Source organism: Pseudophryne corroboree, chromosome 10 (assembly GCF_028390025.1).
Source record: "Pseudophryne corroboree isolate aPseCor3 chromosome 10, aPseCor3.hap2, whole genome shotgun sequence".
Lineage (NCBI taxonomy): Eukaryota > Metazoa > Chordata > Amphibia > Anura > Myobatrachidae > Pseudophryne > Pseudophryne corroboree.
Window position 1 is genome coordinate 322,290,281 of NC_086453.1, and position 22,631 is coordinate 322,312,911.

Sequence of the window (22,631 nt, forward strand, 5' to 3'; positions counted from 1 at the left end):
AGAGGTAGCCACAGCCGTGAACTACCGCACTGTACTGTGTCTGCTGCTAATATAGACTGGTTGATAAAGAGATAGTATACTCGTAACTAGTATGTATGTATAAAGAAAGAAAAAAAAACCACGGTTAGGTGGTATATACAATTATGGACGGGCTGCCGAGTGCCGACACAGAGGTAGCCACAGCCGTGAACTACCGCACTGTACTGTGTCTGCTGCTAATATAGACTGGTTGATAAAGAGATAGTATACTCGTAACTAGTATGTATGTATAAAGAAAGAAAAAAAAACCACGGTTAGGTGGTATATACAATTATGGACGGGCTGCCGAGTGCCGACACAGAGGTAGCCACAGCCGTGAACTACCGCACTGTACTGTGTCTGCTGCTAATATAGACTGGTTGATAAAGAGATAGTATACTCGTAACTAGTATGACTATAAAGAAAGAAAAAAAAACCACGGTTAGGTGGTATATACAATTATGGACGGGCTGCCGAGTGCCGACACAGAGGTAGCCACAGCCGTGAACTACCGCACTGTACTGTGTCTGCTGCTAATATAGACTGGTTGATAAAGAGATAGTATACTACTAATATTATATATACTGGTGGTCAGGTCACTGGTCACTAGTCACACTGGCAGTGGCACTCCTGCAGCAAAAGTGTGCACTGTTTAATTTTAATATAATATTATGTACTCCTGGCTCCTGCTATAACCTATAACTGGCACTGCAGTGCTCCCCAGTCTCCCCCACAATTATAAGCTGTGTGAGCTGAGCACAGTCAGATATATATATACATTGATGCAGCACACTGGGCTGAGCAGTGCACACAGATATGGTATGTGACTGAGTCACTGTGTGTATCGTTTTTTTCAGGCAGAGAACGGATATATTAAATAAAACAAACAACTGCACTGTCTGGTGGTCACTGTGGTCGTCAGTCACTAAACTCTGCACTCTCTTCTACAGTATCACAGCCTCAGGTCAATCTCTCTCTCTCTCTCTCAACCCTAATCTAAATGGAGAGGACGCCAGCCACGTCCTCTCCCTATCAATCTCAATGCACGTGTGAAAATGGCGGCGACGCGCGGCTCCTTATATAGAATCCGAGTCTCGCGAGAATCCGACAGCGTCATGATGACGTTCGGGCGCGCTCGGGTTAACCAAGCAAGGCGGGAGGATCCGAGTCTGCTCGGATCCGTGAAAAAAACCATGAAGTTCTGGCGGGTTCGGATTCAGAGAAACCGAACCCGCTCATCTCTAATATATATATAAATAGAGAGAGAGAGAGAGAGATTCAGACCATTGTGGTAAAATGTTTTATATATACATATACAGTTTATAAATCCCTCATTCATGTGTGGGTGTGGAAAGCGGGGGGGGGGGGGGGGGGACCAAATTACTGGTTTACGGGAATCTTAGTTTTGGCCCTGGCCATGTGGGCGTGTACAGCCCCTACACTATCAGCCTCAATGTCTGACTCATTACATCAAAACAGAAAAATTGCATAATTTTGTGAGAAACCTAGAAAGACAATTTTAAATCATATGATTTATGGCTGACCGTGTGACCAGCTGGGCGGCTCATCACCATCAAGCTGCCATGACGATGGGCTTATTTTTATATGTGGGACTGGGGCTGGAGCTCCATGCTCCCCATTGTTAATCCGCCCTGCTCTTGTAAACTATTAGGCTAGACCGGAAGCATATAGAACTGAACTCTTCCAATAGAAAAGTGAATCCTCTAAAATACATCTAATTAAAATAGTGATGTCTCCCATGTAGTCCTCTGCTGTGCTTGTGTCACAATCCCACGGCCTGTCCTTTATCCCTGTATCTTTATGTCCCCATCAGTTGAAGCAGCCGTTGTGTTGGGAGCACTCAAAGACGTGGTTTGATAGATGACCACATTCTGCAATAAAACACAGGTGTATTGTTCAGACATTAGATGAAACAATTACAGTAGCTGTAATATATAATTAATCCATGTCATGAAAATAATACTCAGAATAAACTCACCACTTCCAGATGTTTCTCAAAAACTCAGATTAAACAAATATGAATGTATGAACTTACTACTGGGGGACACTGGTCCTTCCACTGTCTAACGTTCCATCCCCTGCTCACATCATGATACTGTCCCTGCCACATATCATTCTTCTCCGGATATACTCTGTGCTGCTGGGAGACCCTGCTCTTTTCACTATAGAAAACTCAGTCTGTGACTTACACTGTCACATACAGCCCTGTCCTCACTGACACATCACTAATCTAATATCCTCTGTGCTGCTGTGGGACATTCCTTCCACTATATAACATTTAGTGTGGGGATTCCAGCTTTGCTCCAATATTCACCTTATATCGGGGCACTGGGCCTAATTCAGACTTGGGGGGTAATTCATACCTGATCGCTTGCTAGCGTTTTTTGCAGCGCTGCGATCAGGTCAGAACCGCACATGCATTTGCACCGCAATGTGCAGGCACGCCGCAAGGGTACAAAGCGGATCATTGCTGTGCGAGGGCTTTTACGAAGAATCCATTCGCAAGGAGATTGACAGGAAGAAGGCGTTTGTGGGTGTCAACTAACCATTTTCTGGCAGTGTTTGGAAAAACGTGTCCAGGCGTTTGCAGGGAGGGATCCAGACGTCAATTCCGGCCCCGGACAGGCTGAAGTGATAGCAGCGGCTGAGTAAGTCCTGGGCAACTCAGAAACTGCACAAAGTTTTTTTGTAGCACTCGGCTGCACATGCGTTCACACACTTGCAAAGCGAAAACACACTCCCCTATGGGCGGCGACTATCTGCTCGCAGCAGTGCAAAAATACCCTAGCGACCAACAGGCCCTTGATCGTAGCAGCAAATTTGTTAGCAGATGGGCAAAACCATGTGCAGTGCAGGGGGGGGGGGGGGGGGGCAGATATAACATTTGTAGAGAGAGTTAGATTTGGGTGGGTTATTTTGTTTCTGTGCAGGGTAAATACTGCCTGCTTTATTTTTACATTGCAATTTAGATTTCAGATTGAACACACCACACCCAAATCTAAATCTCTCTGCACGTTATATCTCCCCCCCCTGCAGTGCACATGGTTTTGCCCAACTGCTAACAAATTTGCTGCTATGATCAGGTCTGAATTAGGCCCACTACCCTGTAATATGCACATGAATGGACCATACTTGCCTACCTTGTTGCCTCCTCCTGCGGAGGCAGCGTTGTAGTCACATGGGGGCGTGGCCGGCGGCATGATGGGCCATCTAAGGGGCGCGACGACAGGGAAGTGGGCAGTCCGGGGGCGTGACATCACGATTGCATCATCGTGGCCCCACCCCCCTATACAGTGCCGAGAAACTAGTCACCGTATAGTGGGGGCAGAGCTATGATGATGCGATTCAGCACGAATCGCGTCATCGGATCCCCTCCGCCGCCCACTTGTTCTTTGCTGTGGGTGGCCGAGAGGGGTACGGGAGGGCCACCCGATTTTCGGGAGCCTCCCGGCCATTCCGTGAGGGTACGCAAGTATGGAATGGGCAAGTCTCTGCCTCACTCAGAACACCAACTTCCTGAAATAGTATGTGCTGCTGTGGACATTTGGATTGTCTAATTGGATAAAGTTTGTCTTCACTCCACCCACGGAGCAATGTTTCCTCCAGGGAGTTATTGCGAGCGAAGGACCCCCAGCGGGGTGCCGGCATCGGCAAAGTGCACACACACTTGCCGGTGTCGGCAAAAAACGAGGAGCGGAACTGGGGGCGCAGCTTTTGGCAGCATGGCATCGTTCGCCACCTCCTCAGATCCTTCTGCATGTTCAAGTGATCTGAGAGGGCGACGAACGACCCACGGGTGTGCGCATCGCGTCGTTGACATGCCCCCACGCGGACCGTTTTTAAATGATGAGTCATTCCGATCGGTCGGAAACACCCACTTCGTTTAAAAACTCTTACTGTGTGTGGCCAAGACAAGGGACCTACTGTATGGCCATGCAAGAGATTTAGTGTTCATATTAGGCTGTATTAGTGCCCAATTTTTAAAGGGCAAAATGAACTTTGCCCCTATAGCTGTGCCCTGATAAAAAAAAGCCTGCCATTGCTGCATGGGGCTTGGGGGAAGCCTTGAACATTGGTGACGTTGAGGGGGCCAGCACACCCCCAATAGTGACACCAGCGGGGCTATGCCCCCTACCCGGATGGCGGCATCTCCTTTTCGTACACGCAATACGGTAACTCCACAACCCCGGCTGGCGGCACCTCCTTTTCATACACGGCACCTCCTTTTTGTACACGCAATACAGTAACTCCACAACCCCAGCGCCCTACCTGCTTATATATGTGAGTGGACAGTCAGTAGAACAGCATTTTGCCAAGGCGAAACATAATTTGTCCACACTTAGATACCAGATAATTGATCATGTACCTCCACTTAGTAGAGGAGGTGACAGATCCCGGCGTCTGTTAATGTTAGAAGCGCAGTGGATAGTTAAGCTTGATGCATTGGCCCCTAAGGGGTTAAACGAGACACTGGGGCTCCAGTGTTTTGTGTGAAAGAATCTTGTGCCTTAGCTGCAGGTTCAGGAGTAATTCAGTGCGCTGTGTTTAGTAAAGTATTGTAATGTGTTGCTGTAATGTTTATATTTGTAAACTGCTACTTGTCATTGTTACATTATGTACTGAAACTTAGTGTTCATTGTATTTTGCTGTGTTTTTTGTTATAAGTTGTTTAAAGCCCAGAGATGTCACCCCATGGGCGGAGCGCTTGTAGCATCCGGAAGTGGGGTTGATGCGGTATCCTGGACTACACGTGGGGGCAGGGGCGTTTCAACAGAGGAGAGGGCCTGTGTGCACCTCCGGGTGGGCCCCTTCCTCTGTACGGTTGCTGTAGAATCCGGCATTGTGCCGGAGTCTACTGTGCATGTGCAGGTCTCCGGAAACATGGCACTCGGCTACAGCGCATGTGCGGCGGCCATTTTTGCAGCGATCGCTGTGCCCGCCGCTGGACTCCAGTAAGTATTAAAATGGGTGCAATGTGTGCACATTGCACCCATTATAGAAACGTCAATGTGTGGGGGCTATACAGTATATGTGGTGAATGTTGTTCATTATGTGTGTATCTGGCTTGAAAAAAGCACAATAAAGTGTGCTAAAACTAGAGATGTGCGGCGGGCACTTTTCGTGTTTTGTGTTTTGGTTCTAATTCCTCACTCGTGTTTTGGTTTTGGGTTGGTTTTGCCAAAACCATCCTTTCGTGTTTTGGTTTTGGATCTGGATGATTTTTTAAAAGAAAAAAACACACGAAAACAGCTAAAATCACAGAATTTGAGGGTAATTTTGAACCTACTGTATTATTAACCTCAATAACATTAATTTCCACTCATTTCCAGTCTATTCTGAACACATCACAATATTGTTTTTAGGCCAATAGGCCGAGGTGGCTGTATGACTAAGCTAAGCAACACAAGTGTGCAGCACAAACACCTGGCCCATCTAGGAGTGGCACTGCAGTGTCAGACAGGATGACAGATTTAAAAAATAGGCCCCAAACAGCACATGATGCAAAGAAGAAAAAGAGGTGCACCGAGGTTGCTGTATGACTAAGCTAAGCGACACAACCACCTGGCCCATCTAGTAGTGGCATGCAGTGGCTGAATGTCGAAAGTGGCCCACAATTTTTCAGTCCACTGACAGCATCTCCTGCACGCCCCTGTCATTTAAAAAAAATTCTGCAATTGGTGGACTTATACGGCACTGCAGTACCCCTGTACTAATACAGCAGTACCCCTGGACTTATACGGCAGTATATATATTGGTAGATGCTCAATTAGCTTAGTGATATCATTTAGGTGCTCGAAAGGGAGGGGTATTTCTAAGCAAGAAAAAAAGGCATTTGTTTCCCCCAGCACCCTGAATGATAACCGTAACCAGATTGTATCTGGTTACGGTTATCATTCAGGGTGCTGGGGGAAACAAATGCCTTTTTTTCTTACTTATACGGCAGTGTCAGACAGGATGGCACTTTAAAAAACCATACCCCAAACAGCACATGATGCAAAGATGAAAAAGAGGTGCACCAAGGTTGCTGTATGACTAAGCTAAGCGACATAAGTGTGCGGCACAAGCAATTGGCCCATCTAGGAGTGGCACTGCAGTGGCAGACAGGAGGGCAGATATAAAAAAAGGCCACATACAGCACATCATGCAAAGATGTAAAAGAGGTGCAATGAGGTAGCTGTATGACTAAGCTAAGCGACACATACAATTGGCCCATCTAGGAGTGGCACTGCAGTGTCAGACAGGAGGGCAGATATAAAAAATGGCCCCAAACAGCAAATCATGCAAAGATGTAAAAGAGGTGCATTGAGGTACTGTAGCTGTATGTGTAAGCTAAGCGACACAAACAATTGGCCCATCTAGGAGTGGCATTGCAGTGTCAGACAGGAGGGTACTTAAAAAAATAGTACCCAAACAGCACATCATGCCAAGAAGTAAAAGAGGGCAATGAGGTAGCTGTATGAGTAAGCTAAGCGACACAAGTGTGCGGCACAAACACCTGGCCCATCTAGGGTTGGCACTGCAATCCCACTGCACTAGTGGCGGATACCGGATGCACGACTAACAACAGCATAGTTGTTATGGCCTCAATAATCGGCTTTGCAACAGGTATATATATATATATATATATATATACGGCAGTATCACTGGACTGGACTTATACGCCAGTACCACTGTAATTATACGGCAGCAGGGCCGGTTCTGGGGCACTGTGCGCCCCGGGCGGCAATAGGGGGCGTGGCTTCGTACAGGGGGCGTGGTCATTTACGCCCCCTGTACAGACTGAAATGATGTGCGGTGCGCGATGACGTCATCGTGCACCGCACAGCAAAGGTCCTCTCCACGAAGGGAAACTAGACACGTAGCATCTAGTTCCCTTCGTGGAGAGGACCTTTGCTGTGCGGTGCGCGATGACGCGCACCGCACAGTTAATGACCTCTCCACGAAGGGAAACTAGACGCGTTCGCGTCTAGTTTCCCTTCACAGCGGCCAGTGGCAGCGGGGGGCAGCGGGGGGCACAGCAGCAGCGGATCTTGCCCTGGTGCGGCGCCCTTCGGATGGCGCCCTGCGCCCTCCGGGAGGCGGCGCCTTGGGCAAACGTCCTGCTTGCCCGTGGCAAGATCCGCTACTGTACGGCAGAATCACTGGATTTATACGGCAGTACCGCTGGACATATACTGCAGTACCGCTGGAGTCGGCAGTGTCACTGGACATATACGGCAGTATCACTGGACATATACGGCAGTATCACTGGACTGGACTTATACGCCAGTACCACTGTAATTATACGGCAGGATCACTGGATTTATACGGCAGGATCACTGAATTTATAAGGCAGGATCACTGTAATTATACGGCAGGATCACTGTAATTATACGGCAGGATAACTGGATTTATACGGCAGTACCGCTGGACATATACGGCAGCATCCATGGACATATACGGCAGTATCGCTGGACATATACTTCAGTATCACTGGACTGGACTTATACGCGAGTACCCCTGGAATTATATGGCAGGATCACTGGACCTATATGGCAGGATCACTGGATTTATACGCCAGTACCACTGGATTTATACGGCAGTACCGCTGGACATATACGGCAGTATCAATGGACATATACGGCAGTATCACTGGACTGGACTTATACGCCAGTACCACTGTAATTATACGGCAGGATCACTGGACTTATACGGCAGGATCACTGGAATTATACGGCAGGATCACTGTAATTATACGCCACTATCATGGGAATTATATGGCAATATCACTGTAATTATACGGCAATATCACAGGAATTATACGCCAGTATCCCGAGAATTATATGGCAATATCACTGTAATTATACGCCAGTATCACGGGAATTATATGGCAATATCACTGTAATTATACGGCAATATCACAGGAATTATACGCCAGTATCACGGGAATTATATGGCAATATCACTGTAATTATAAAGCAATATCACAGGAATAATATGCCAGTATCCCGAGAATTATATGGCAATATCCCTGTGATTATACACCAGTATCACGGGAATTATATGGCAATATCACTGTAATTATACGGTAATATCACAGGAATTATACGCCAGTATCCCGAGAATTATACGCCAGTATCACTGGAATTATATGGCAATATCACAAGAATTATACGCCAGTATCCCGAGAATTATACAGCAATATCACTGTAATTATACGCCAGTATCACTGGAATTATACGCCAGTAACACTGGATATATGGCAGCAGAGGACACCACCACTGTGACTGGTCACTGGACTGATGCCGCACAAGAGAGACACTACACCTGGTCTGATGCAATACAACACAGCAAAACTGCAGGGGACTTATACAGCAGCACTGGGGACATATAGCAGCAGAGGGCAACAACACTGTGACTGGTCACTGGACTGATGCAGCATAAGACACTGACTACACTGGACTGAGCAGCACAAGACAGCACTAGAATCGCCACCCCACTTTCCTGCCCCCACACAGACACTGAGGACAGAGACACGTCCTCTCACTGCACTCTCCGAGACTGGAGTGCAAATGGCCGCGACACGCGGCTCCTTATATGGAATCCAAATCCCGCGAGTATCCGACAGCGGGATGATGACGTTTTGCCTCGTTCTGGTTTCCGAGTCAGGCGGGAAAACCCGAGCCTGACTCGGATCCGGGCTCGAGACGTGAAGTCCGGTAGGGTTCGGTTCTCTGAGAACCGAACCCGCTCATCTCTAGCTGAAACGTTGCTGCAAAAAGCTATGGTTTAAAGAGCTTTATTGTTTCCGGAGTGCCGCAGCAGGGGCGTATCTATCCTTTGGCCAGGATGGCACTCACCAGGGGCACCGGCAGAGGAGGGGCACCACCTGGCAGTGGCACCCATGGCCATAGGGTAGAATGAGATAATACATGCAGTGACTGTGTGCCCTCTTGGTCCTGAGACTAGCCCTGCAGGCGACAACAACTGTTACTGAAGCCGTTGAGTGTCCAGCGGCACAGGCCGCACTGCAGTGAAGAAACGCTAAATAAACTACAGCTCCCAGCAGCCCTTAATGGCAGGAGCTCCCATTTCTTCACTGTAGGGCACTCACCAGCTTCAGTTGTTGTCGCCTGCAGGGCTAGCCATCCCTCTCTGTGGGTACCAGGACAGTAAGTAGTGGTGGGCAGATGGTGCTCAGTGCACCGTCCACATCCACCCGCCTATGTATGTACCTATGCCAGGCTCCCCATCCCCGTTTTAATGTCAGATGCACTGCTGCTAATGGACAATTGCTGGGTGCCACCGTGCCGCTCTGTGTCCTCCTCTCATGCTGTCCACTGGATTGTGCTGCCTGTGTGCTTGACTTATCTTGCCACACACACAGACAGAAGAGCCGGGTAGAAGTTGAGAAGAGCCGCCAGGGGAGTGGACCCCGGGATGCTGCCATAGCTGTGTATATTTGTGATGGTGTAACAGTGTGTGCCTGGGTATAGTGCATGTCTCCTGTCAGTGTAGGGGGGAGCTGCCGGCTGGCTGTGGGGTATCACTAGTGTCACAGGGAGTTGGGGCTGCCAGGTAGGTGATGGGCTGTGTCCTACTGACACAGTGCTGCTGTCAGTGTAACAGGGGGCTTTTTTGAGGAGCTTAATATTGAGAATATTAATTCATTTGTGGACTTACTTTCCCCTTTGCAGCTAGCATTATAAAGCTATTATTACCTGAAGCTGATTTTTTTTTTCATAGCAAGTATTTTTTTTAATCAAGCTCAATTTTTAGGTATTTAAGTGTTCCTTTTCTTATGAGTTATTCATATCCATTTTTCTCGTATAGACTTCTTATGTCTGCATATTGGGTTTTTTGGAAACACTTATCATTATTATTATTATTATTATTGTTCTTACCTGCTATCAAATTAGGTGTTTCTATGTTTCTAAAACATGTGTGGCGTAATGTGTATAAGGGGCTCTACTTTTTGGCGTAACATGTATATTGCATACTACTGTACAAGATAATGTGACTAACGGACGTTACTGTGTGGCAAATGTAAACTGGCACTATTCTGTGGCCATGCCCTTTGCCATGAAACCACACGCCTATATGTTTAGCACTGTCCTTACTTTTAATGGAGGGGGCACCAATTCTCTTTCTGGCACAGGGCACCAAAATATCTAGTTACGGCTCTGGTGGGTACATGTACGTGTCTTGGCCTTTCTTTTTCCATCTTTGTGTTTGTCTCTAAATTTGTATGTGGCCATATGTCTTCCATCTGTCTCTTTAACTCCCTTTTCTGTGTCTGTGTACCCCTCATCTTCTTCTACCATTTACCTCTACCACCAAAACAAATCTAATATTAATAATTTATCTTACGTCCTAGAGGATGCTGGGGACTCCGTAAGGACCATGGGAACTTTAGGTATGGGTGTGCACTTACTCCTCCTTCTATGCCCCTCCTCCAGTTTACTACTGAGCCCAGAGGAGACTGGGGGGGTAATTCCAAGTTGATCGCAGCAGGAATTTTGTTAGCAGTTGGGCAAAACCATGTGCACTGCAGGGGAGGCAGATATAACATGTGCAGAGAGAGTTAGATTTGGGTGTGGTGTGTTCAATCTGCAATCTAAATTGCAGTGTAAAAATAAAGCAGCCAGTATTTACCCTGCACAGAAATAAAATAACCCACCCAAATCTAACTCTCTCTGCAAATGTTATATCTAACCCCCCTGCAGTGCACATGGTTTTGCCCAACTGCTAAAAAATGTCCTGCTGCGATCAACTTGGAATTACCCCCTGGGTGCATTACAGTGAGCTCTCCTGAGTTTCCTGAAAATAAAGTATATTTGTTAGGTTTTTTATTTTCAGGGAGCCTGCTGGCAACAGACTCCCTGCATCGACGCCCTGGGCAGCAATATGTACCTCAATTTTCTGGCAAAAGTACTTATATACAGCTAGGCACTGTATATAAAAGAGCCCCCGCCAGTTTTTTCAATATTTGAGCGGGACCGAAGCCTGCCGCTGAGGGGGCGGGGCTTCTTCCTCAGCACTCACCAGCGCCATTTTCTCCACAGCACAGCGCTGAGAGGAAGCTCCCCGGACTCTCCCCTGCTTATCCACAGTGAAAGAGGGTTTTAAAGAAGGGGGGCACATAATTTGGCGCAAAATAAAGATTACAGCGCTACCTGGTTAAACATATTGTGTGTTTTTTCCTGGGTCATTAGCGCTGGGTGTGTGCTGGCATACTCTCTCTCTGTCTCTCCAAAGGGCCTTGTGGGGGAACTGTCTTCAGATAAGATGATTCCCTGAGTGTGTCGGTACATGTGTGTCGGCATGTCTGAGGTAGAAGGCTCTCATAGGGAGGAGGTGGAGTAAATGACTGTGGTGTCTCCGTCGGCAACACCAACACCTGACTGGTTGGATATGTGGAATGGTTAAGTGCTAATGTGAATTTATTGCACTGAGTCTAGGGAATGTACAGGGAGTCAAACCCTGTCTTTCCCCTGTGTCACAGGGACCTTCGGGGTCTCAAAAGCGCCCACTATCCCAAATAGTAGACACTGATACCGACACGGATTCTGACTCCAGTGTCGACTACGATGATACAAAGTTACAGCCAGAATTGGCAAATAGTATTCAATATATGATTATTGTAATAAAAGATGATTTGCATATCAAACCCCCTGTCCCTGACACGAGGGTACACATGTATAGGGTAAAGAAACCTGAGGTAACCTTTCCCCTATCTCATGAACGAGTTATTGAAAAGGCTTGGGAATCTCCAGACAAGAAACTGCAGATTCCCAAAAAGGATTCTTAGGGCGTATCCTTTCCCAACTAAGGACAGGATACGGTGAGAATCTTCCCCAAGGGGGGAAAAAGCGTGGACACGCTTATCCAAAAAGGTAGCGCTGCCATCCCAAGATATGGCTACCCTCAGGAATCCTGCTGATCGCAAACAGCAGGCTACCTTGAAGTCCATTTACACACATTCTAGTACCTTACTCAGAATGGCGATAGTGTCGGCTTGGGTTTGTAGCGCTGTAGCAGCGTGGATAGGTACCTTATCGACGCAAATTGATACCCTGGATAAGGATACCATTTTATTGACCCTGGGTCATATTAAAGATGCTGTCTTATATATGAGAGATGCTCAAAGAGACATTGGCCTACTGGGTTCTAGAATCAACGCTATGTCGATTTCTGCTAGACGAGTCCTATGGACCCGGCAATGGACAGGTGATGCCGACTCAAAAAGGCATATGGAGGTTTTACCTTACAAGGGTGAGGAATTGTTTGGGGAAGGTCTCTCGGACCTGGTCTCCACAACTACTGCAACTGAATAAATTTTTTTGCCATATATTCCCTCACAGCCTAAGAAAGCGCCACACTATCTAATGCAGTCCTTTCAGTTAAATAGAAACAAGAGAGTCCGAGGATCGTCTTTTCTTGCCAGAGGTAAGGGCAGGGGGAACAAGCTGCCAACCACAGCTAGTTCCCAGGAGCAGAAGTCCTCCCCGGCCTCTACAAAATCCACAGCATGACGCGGGTGCTCCGCTGAGGGAGTCCGCCCCAGGGGGGGCACGTCTTCGACTTGTCAACCACATCTGGGTTCACTCACAGGTGGATCCCTGGGCAATAGAAATTATTTCCCAGGGTTACAAGCTGGAATTCGAAGAGGTGTCTCCTCGCCGTTTTTTCAATTCGTCCCTAACAGCTTCTCCCCCTGAGGGAGATAGTGATATATGGATATATCTCCCTGAGGGAGATATGAAAGGGAGATAGTGTTAAATGCAATTAAAAAATTGAATCTTCAACAGATGGTGGTCAAAGTTCCCCTACTTCAACAAGGGAATTGGTATTAATCAACCCTGTTTGTAGTCCCGAAACCGGACGGTTCGGTCAGACCCATTTTACATTTAAAATCCTTGAACCTATACTTGAAAAGGTTCAAGTTCGAGATGCAATCGCTCAGAGCGGTCATCGCCAGCCTAGAAGGGGGGGATTTTATGGTATCCCTGGACATAAAGCATGCATACCTTCATGTTCCCATATATCCACCTCATCAGGCGTACCTGAGGTTTGCGGTACAGGATTGTCATTCCCAATTTCAGAACTATCCCGTACTTGGACGATCTCCTCATAAAAGCGAGATCACGAGAGCAGTTGTTGAACTGCGTGTCACTTTCACTGAAGGTGTTACAGCAACACGGCTGGATTCTCAGTATCCCAAAGTCACAGTTGGTTCCTGCGACTCGTTTGACCTTCTTAGGCATAATTCTGGATACGGACCAGAATATGGTTTATCTTCCGATAGAAAAGGCCCAGGAACACATGACTCTGGTCAGGGACCTATTGACGCCAAAACAGGTGTCGGTGCATCACTGCACTCGAGTCCTGGGAAAGATGGTGGCATCTTACGAGGCCATTCCTTTCGGCAGGTTCCATGCGAGGACCTTCCAATGGGACCTACTGGACAAGTGGTCCGGGTCACATCTACAGATTCATCAGTTGATCACCCTGTCCCCCAGGGCCAGGGTGTCTCTCCTGTGGTGGGCTGCAGAGTGCTCACCTTCTGGAGGGTCGCAGATTCGGCATCCAGGACTGGGTTCTGGTGACCACGGACGCGAGCCTCCGAGGTTGGGAAGCAGTCACACAGGGAAGAAACTTCCAAGGTATTTGGTCAAGTCAAGAGACTTGTCTCCACATCAACGTCCTGGAACTGAGGGCCATACACAATGCCCTTCGTCAAGCGGAGATTTTGCTTCGCGACCTACCGGTTCTGATCCAGTCAGACAACATCACCACAGTGGCTCATGTAAACCGCCAAGGCGGCACAAGGAGCAAAGTGGCAATGGCGGAAGCCACAAGGATTCTTTGCTGGGCGGAAAATCATGTAAGCGCACTGTCAGCAGTGTTCATTCCGGGAGTGGACAACTGGGAAGCAGACTTCCTCAGCAGACAAGATCTACATCCAGGAGAGTGGGGACTTCATCAGGAAGTCTTCGCACAGATTGCAAGTCAGTCGGGCCTGCCCCAGATAGACATGATGGCGACCCGCCTAAACAAAAAACTATAGAGGTATTGCGCCAGGTCAAGAGACCCTCAGGCGGTGGCAGTGGACGCCCTAGTGACACCGTGGGTGTTCCAGTTGGTCTATGTGTTTCCTCCTCTTCCTCTCATCCCCAAGGTGATGAGTATAAAGAGAATGAGAGGATTACAGACAATTCTCATTGTTCCAGATTGGCCGCGAAGGGCCTGGTATCCGGATCTGCAGGAAATGCTCACAGAAGATCCGTGGCCTCTTCCTCTAAGACAGGACCTGTTGCAACAGGGGTCCTGTTGGTTCCAAGACTTACCGTGGCTGCATTTGACGGCATGGCGGTTGAACGCCGGATCCTAGCGGAAAAGGGCATTACGGATGAGGTCATTTCTACTCTGATAAAGGCTAGGAAGGACGTGACAGCTAAACATTATCACCGTATATGGCGGAAGTATGTTTCTTGGTGTGAGGCCAGGAATGCTCCTACAGAAGAATTCCATCTGGGCCGTTTCCTTCACTTCCTACAAACTGGAGTGAATTTGGGCCTAAAATTAGGCTCCATTAAGGTTCAGATTTCGGCCCTATCCATTTTCTTTTAGAAGGAATTAGCTTCTCTCCCAGAAGTACAGACTTTTGTGAAGGGAATACTGCATATTCAGCCTCCTGTTGTACCTCCGGTGGCGCCGTGGGACCTTAACGTGGTGTTGAGTTTCCTTAAGTCGCACTGGTTTGAACCACTTAAAATGGAAGGTGGTCATGTTGTTAGCCTTGGCTTCGGCTAGGCGAGTGTCGGAATTGGTGGCTTTGTCTCATAAAAGCCCCTATCTGGTTTTCCATATGGATAGAGCAGAATTGCGGACCCGTCCTCAATTCTTGCCTAAGGTGGCGTCATCTTTTCATATGAACCAACCTATTGTGGTGCCTGTGGCTACGCGAGACTTGGAGGATTCCGAGTCCCTTGATGTGGTCAGGGCTTTGAAAATTTACGTGGCCAGAACGGCTAGGGTCAGAAAAACAGAAGCACTGTTTGTCCTGTATGTAGCCAACAAGGTTGGTGCTCCTGCTTCAAAACAGACTATCGCTCGCTGGATCTGTAACACGATTCAGCAGGCTTATTCTACGGCTGGATTGCCGTTACCAAAATCGGTTAAGGCCCATTCCACTAGGAAGGTGGGCTCTTCTTGGGTGGCTGCCCGAGGTGTCTCGACATTACAACTGTGTCGAGCTGCTACTTGGTCGGGTTCAAACACCTTTGCAAAGTTTTATAAGTTTGATACCCTGGCTGAGGAGGACCTCCTGTTTGCTCAATCGGTGCTGCAGAGTCATCCGCACTCTCCCGCCCGTTTGGGAGCTTTGGTATAATCCCCATGGTCCTTACGGAGTCCCCAGCATCCTCTAGGACGTAAGAGAAAATAAGATTTTAAACCTACCGGTAAATCTTTTTCTCATAGTCCGTAGAGGATGCTGGGCGCCCATCCCAAGTGCGGACTACTTCTGCAAGACTTGTATATAGTTTTGCTTACATAAGGGTTATGTTATAGTTTCATCGGTCTCGGACTGATGCTGTGTTGTTTTCATACTGTTAACTGGTTAGTATATCACAAGTTTTACGGTGTGAATGGTGTGGGCTGGTATGAATCTTGCCCTTGATCTTTTCCTCGTACTGTCCGTCTCCTCTGGGCACAGTTTCTCTAACTGAGGACTGGAGGAGGGGCATAGAGGGAGGAGCCAGTGCACACCCATACCAAAGTTCTTTCTTAAAGTGCCCATGTCTCCTGCGGAGCCAGTCTATCCCCATGGTCCTTACGGAGTCCCCAGCATCCTCTACGGACTACAAGAAAAAGATTTACCGGTAGGTTTAAAATCTTATTTTTTTTTGCACTACAGCGCCATGATACAGTATAATTGCTGCCAGTACTCCCACAAGTACTTAAACACCCCACTTATGCTCTAACATTCCCCAACATGCCACTGAGAGCACTGAACAGGCAACTCAGTGCATTGGACATGTTTTTACATAAAAAAATTAAGTATAAAAAAAAATAATTTCACATTCCTTGCAATGTGGCCCCCAGCTCTAATGGTAGCAAGGGGCCAGATTTATGGTAGAGCTGCTTAAACTGTAGTGCAGTGCCGGACATCGGCCGGTCAGGCACCAGCTCTGTGCTATTTTTTCTAGATTTGCCCCACCCAGAGCCAGGTTAATAGGGGGGCAAAGGGGTTAAGTCCCCCAGGACCCTCGTCTCTTAATTCAGCCTCCAACCCCCATCTGGCTGGCTGCTGCTGCCGTCCCCTCTCCCGTGACCTCCCCGTGCCTGCTCTGTAGAGGCCAGGATAACTCTGCAGTCAGCATAATAAAGTCATGACGTCCGCTCGCTGAAGAATGAGTGCAGTGTAGACTGAGGAGCCTGGTGCCGCTGCCACTGATACAAGAGGAGAATCCGGGGCTGCTGCAGAGGAACAGGTAATGGGGAGGGGATGGCAGTGGGCGGATGGCTGCTGCAGAAGCAATGGGGGAGGGGGCTGAGGCCAGGCTGCTGCAGAGTCACAGGGGGAATGGACGGCTGAGGCTGCTGCAGGGGCACAAAGGGAAGGGAGTGCTCAGGGGTAATATTGTGTGGCCACTAGAGATGAGCGGGTTCGGTTTCTCTGAATCCGAACCCGCCCGAACTTCATGGTTTTTTTCACGGGTCCGAGCAGACTCGGATCCTCCCGCCTTGCTCGGTTAACCCGAGCGCGCCCGAACGTCATCATGACGCTGTCGGATTCTCGCGAGACTCGGATTCTATATAAGGAGCCGCGCGTCGCCGCCATTTTCACACGTGCATTGAGATTGATAGGGAGAGGACGTGGCTGGCGTCCTCTCCATTTAGATTAGAAGAGAGAGAGAGAGAGATTGACCTGATTTACTGGAGCTTAGGAGTACTGTAGAAGTGTAGAGAGTGCAGAGTTTACTAGTGACTGACCACAGTGACCACCAGACAGTGCAGTTTTATTTAATATATCCGTTCTCTGCCTGAAAAAAACGATACACACAGTGACTCAGTCACATACCATATCTGTGTGCACTGCTCAGCCCAGTGTGCTGCATCATCTATGTATATATATCTGACTGTGCTCAGCTCACACAGCTTATAATTGTGGGGGAGACTGGGGAGCACTGCAGTGCCAGTTATAGGTTATAGCAGGAGCCAGGAGTACATATTATATTAAAATTAAACAGTGCACACTGCCAGTGTGACTGACCAGTGACCTGACCACACTGACCACCAGTATAGTTAGTAGTATACTATATTGTGATTGCCTGAAAAAGTTAAACACTCGTCGTGTGACTTCACTTGTGTGGTGTTTTTTTTTTTATTCTATAAAAAACTCATTCTGCTGACAGACAGTGTCCAGCAGGTCCGTCATTATATAATATATACCTGTCCGGCTGCATTTTTTATATCATTATTTATCATCCAGTCGCAGCAGACACAGTACGGTAGTTCACGGCTGTAGCTACCTCTGTGTCGGCACTCGGCAGTCCATCCATAATTGTATACCACCTACCCGTGGTTTTTTTTTCTTTCTTCTTTATACATACATACTACTACACCTCTTTATCAACCAGTCTATATTAGCAGCAGACACAGTACAGTACAGTACGGTAGTCCACGGCTGTAGCTACCTCTGTGTCGGCACTCGGCAGTCCGTCCATAATTGTATACCACCTACCCGTGGTTTTTTTTTCTTTCTTCTTTATACATACATACTACTACATCTCTTTATCAACCAGTCTATATTAGCAGCAGACACAGTACAGTACGGTAGTTCACGGCTGTAGCTACCTCTGTGTCGGCACTCGGCAGTCCGTCCATAATTGTATACCACCTACCCGTGGTTTTTTTTTCTTTCTTCTTTATACATACATACTACTACATCTCTTTATCAACCAGTCTATATTAGCAGCAGACACAGTACAGTACGGTAGTCCACGGCTGTAGCTACCTCTGTGTCGGCACTCGGCAGTCCGTCCATAATTGTATACCACCTACCCGTGGTTTTTTTTTCTTTCTTCTTTATACATACATACTACTACATCTCTTTATCAACCAGTCTATATTAGCAGCAGACACAGTACAGTACGGTAGTTCACGGCTGTAGCTACCTCTGTGTCGGCACTCGGCAGTCCGTCCATAATTGTATACCACCTACCCGAGGTTTTTTTTTCTTTCTTCTTTATACATACATACTACTACATCTCTTTATCAACCAGTCTATATTAGCAGCAGACACAGTACAGTACGGTAGTTCACGGCTGTAGCTACCTCTGTGTCGGCACTCGGCAGTCCGTCCATAATTGTATACTAGTATCCATCCATCTCCATTGTTTACCTGAGGTGCCTTTTAGTTGTGCCTATTAAAATATGGAGAACAAAAATGTTGAGGTTCCAAAATTAGGGAAAGATCAAGATCCACTTCCACCTCATGCTGAAGCTGCTGCCACTAGTCATGGCCGAGACGATGAAATGCCAGCAACGTCGTCTGCCAAGGCCGATGCCCAATGTCATAGTACAGAGCATGTCAAATCCAAAACACCAAATATCAGTAAAAAAAGGACTCCAAAACCTAAAATAAAATTGTCGGAGGAGAAGCGTAAACTTGCCAATATGCCATTTACCACACGGAGTGGCAAGGAACGGCTGAGGCCCTGGCCTATGTTCATGGCTAGTGGTTCAGCTTCACATGAGGATGGAGGCACTCAGCCTCTCGCTAGAAAAATGAAAAGACTCAAGCTGGCAAAAGCAGTAGCACCGCAAAGAACTGTGCGTTCTTCGAAATCCCAAATCCACAAGGAGAGTCCAATTGTGTCGGTTGCGATGCCTGACCTTCCCAACACTGGACGTGAAGAGCATGCGCCTTCCACCATTTGCACGCCCCCTGCAAGTGCTGGAAGGAGCACCCGCAGTCCAGTTCCTGATAGTCAGATTGAAGATGTCAGTGTTGAAGTACACCAGGATGAGGAGGATATGGGTGTTGCTGGCGCTGGGGAGGAAATTGACCAGGAGGATTCTGATGGTGAGGTGGTTTGTTTAAGTCAGGCACCCGGGGAGACACCTGTTGTCCGTGGGAGGAATATGGCCGTTGACATGCCTGGTGAAAATACCAAAAAAATCAGCTCTTCGGTGTGGAGGTATTTCAACAGAAATGCGGACAACAGGTGTCAAGCCGTGTGTTCCCTTTGTCAAGCTGTAATAAGTAGGGGTAAGGACGTTAACCACCTCGGAACATCCTCCCTTATACGTCACCTGCAGCGCATTCATAATAAGTCAGTGACAAGTTCAAAAACTTTGAGTGACAGCGGAAGCAGTCCACTGACCAGTAAATCCCTTCCTCTTGTAACCAAGCTCACGCAAACCACCCCACCAACTCCCTCAGTGTCAATTTCCTCCTTCCCCAGGAATGCCAATAGTCCTGCAGGCCATGTCACTGGCAATTCTGATGATTCCTCTCCTGCCTGGGATTCCTCCGATGCATCCTTGCGTGTAACGCCTACTGCTGCTGGCGCTGCTGTTGTTGCTGCTGGGAGTCGATGGTCATCCCAGAGGGGAAGTCGTAAGACCACTTTTACTACTTCCACCAAGCAATTGACTGTCCAACAGTCCTTTGCGAGGAAGATGAAATATCACAGCAGTCATCCTACTGCAAAGCGGATAACTGAGGCCTTGGCATCCTGGGTGGTGAGAAACGTGGTTCCGGTATCCATCATTACTGCAGAGCCAACTAGAGACTTGTTGGAGGTACTGTGTCCCCGGTACCAAATACCATCTAGGTTCCATTTCTCTAGGCAGGCGATACCGAAAATGTACACAGACCTCAGAAAAAGAGTCACCAGTGTCCTAAAAAATGCAGCTGTACCCAATGTCCACTTAACCACGGACATGTGGACAAGTGGAGCAGGGCAGGGTCAGGACTATATGACTGTGACAGCCCACTGGGTAGATGTATGGACTCCCGCCGCAAGAACAGCAGCGGCGGCACCAGTAGCAGCATCTCGCAAACGCCAACTCTTTCCTAGGCAGGCTACGCTTTGTATCACCGCTTTCCAGAATACGCACACAGCTGAAAACCTCTTACGGCAACTGAGGAAGATCATCGCGGAATGGCTTACCCCAATTGGACTCTCCTGTGGATTTGTGGCATCGGACAACGCCAGCAATATTGTGTGTGCATTAAATATGGGCAAATTCCAGCACGTCCCATGTTTTTCACATACCTTAAATTTGGTGGTGCAGAATTATTTAAAAAACGACAGGGGCGTGCAAGAGATGCTGTCGGTGGCCAGAAGAATTGCGGGACACTTTCGGCGTACAGGCACCACGTACAGAAGACTGGAGCACCACCAAAAACTACTGAACCTGCCCTGCCATCATCTGAAGCAAGAAGTGGTAACGAGGTGGAATTCAACCCTCTATATGCTTCAGAGGTTGGAGGAGCAGCAAAAGGCCATTCAAGCCTATACAATTGAGCACGATATAGGAGGTGGAATGCACCTGTCTCAAGCGCAGTGGAGAATGATTTCAACGTTGTGCAAGGTTCTGCTGCCCTTTGAACTTGCCACACGTGAAGTCAGTTCAGACACTGCCAGCCTGAGTCAGGTCATTCCCCTCATCAGGCTTTTGCAGAAGAAGCTGGAGACATTGAAGGAGGAGCTAACACGGAGCGATTCCGCTAGGCATGTGGGACTTGTGGATGGAGCCCTTAATTCGCTTAACAAGGATTCACGGGTGGTCAATCTGTTGAAATCAGAGCACTACATTTTGGCCACCATGCTCGATCCTAGATTTAAAGCCTACCTTGGATCTCTCTTTCCGGCAGACACAAGTCTGCTGGGGTTGAAAGACCTGCTGGTGAGAAAATTGTCAAGTCAAGCGGAACGCGACCTGTCAACATCTCCTCCTTCACATTCTCCCGCAACTGGGGGTGCGAGGAAAAGGCTCAGAATTCCGAGCCCACCCGCTGGCGGTGATGCAGGGCAGTCTGGAGCGACTGCTGATGCTGACATCTGGTCCGGACTGAAGGACCTGACAACGATTACGGACATGTCGTCTACTGTCACTGCATATGATTCTCTCACCATTGAAAGAATGGTGGAGGATTATATGAGTGACCGCATCCAAGTAGGCACGTCACACAGTCCATACTTATACTGGCAGGAAAAAGAGGCAATTTGGAGGCCCTTGCACAAACTGGCTTTATTCTACCTAAGTTGCCCTCCCACAAGTGTGTACTCCGAAAGAGTGTTTAGTGCCGCCGCTCACCTTGTCAGCAATCGGCGTACGAGGTTACATCCAGAAAATGTGGAGAAGATGATGTTCATTAAAATGAATTATAATCAATTCCTCCGCGGAGACATTGACCAGCAGCAATTGCCTCCACAAAGTACACAGGGAGCTGAGATGGTGGATTCCAGTGGGGACGAATTGATAATCTGTGAGGAGGGGGATGTACACGGTGATATATCGGAGGATGATGATGAGGTGGACATCTTGCCTCTGTAGAGCCAGTTTGTGCAAGGAGAGATTAATAGCTTCTTTTTTGGGGGGGGGGTCCAAACCAACCCGTCATATCAGTCACAGTCGTGTGGCAGACCCTGTCACTGAAATGATGGGTTGGTTAAAGTGTGCATGTCCTGTTTTGTTTATACAACATAAGGGTGGGTGGGAGGGCCCAAGGACAATTCCATCTTGCACCTCTTTTTTCTTTTATTTTTCTTTGCGTCATGTGCTGTTTGGGGAGGGTTTTTTGGAAGGGACATTCTGCGTGACACTGCAGTGCCACTCCTAAATGGGCCCGGTGTTTGTGTCGGCCACTAGGGTCGCTTATCTTACTCACACAGTCAGCTACCTCATTGCGCCTCTTTTTTTCTTTGCATCATGTGCTGTTTGGGGAGGGTTTTTTGGAAGGGCCATCCTGCGTGACACTGCAGTGCCACTCCTAGATGGGCCCGGTGTTTGTGTCGGCCACTAGGGTCGCTAATCTTACTCACACAGCTACCTCATTGCGCCTCTTTTTTTCTTTGCGTCATGTGCTGTTTGGGGAGGGTTTTTTGGAAGGGACATCCTGCGTGACACTGCAGTGCCACTCCTAAATGGGCCCGGTGTTTGTGTCGGCCACTACGGTCGCTAATCTTACTCACACAGCTACCTCATTGCGCCTCTTTTTTTCTTTGCGTCATGTGCTGTTTGGGGAGGGTTTTTTGGAAGGGACATCCTGCGTGACACTGCAGTGCCACTCCTAGATGGGCCCGGTGTTTGTGTCGGCCACTAGGGTCGCTAATCTTACTCACACAGCTACCTCATTGCGCCTCTTTTTTTCTTTGCGTCATGTGCTGTTTGGGGAGGGTTTTTTGGAAGGGACATCCTGCGTGACACTGCAGTGCCACTCCTAAATGGGCCCGGTGTTTGTGTCGGCCACTACGGTCGCTAATCTTACTCACACAGCTACCTCATTGCGCCTCTTTTTTTCTTTGCGTCATGTGCTGTTTGGGGAGGGTTTTTTGGAAGGGACATCCTACGTGACACTGCAGTGCCAC

The 22,631-nt window shown here is 48.1% G+C and overlaps 1 protein-coding gene across 2 annotated transcripts in view; it reads right to left on the reverse strand.

Moving 5' to 3' along the window:
- Window positions 1–926: 926 nt before the first annotated feature.
- The window catches only part of LOC134965589 (membrane-spanning 4-domains subfamily A member 4D-like), a 103,164-nt gene continuing 81,459 nt past the window's right edge, over window positions 927–22,631 (reverse strand). Inside the window, exon 7 of one of the 2 annotated variants that reach the window (XM_063941944.1) lies at window positions 927–1,910. In XM_063941944.1, the coding sequence (XP_063798014.1) occupies window positions 1,824–1,910 (87 nt within the window). In that variant the 3' untranslated portion in view covers window positions 927–1,823. The remainder of the gene's footprint in view (window positions 1,911–22,631) is intronic. The other variant, XM_063941943.1, reaches the window with a different exon arrangement.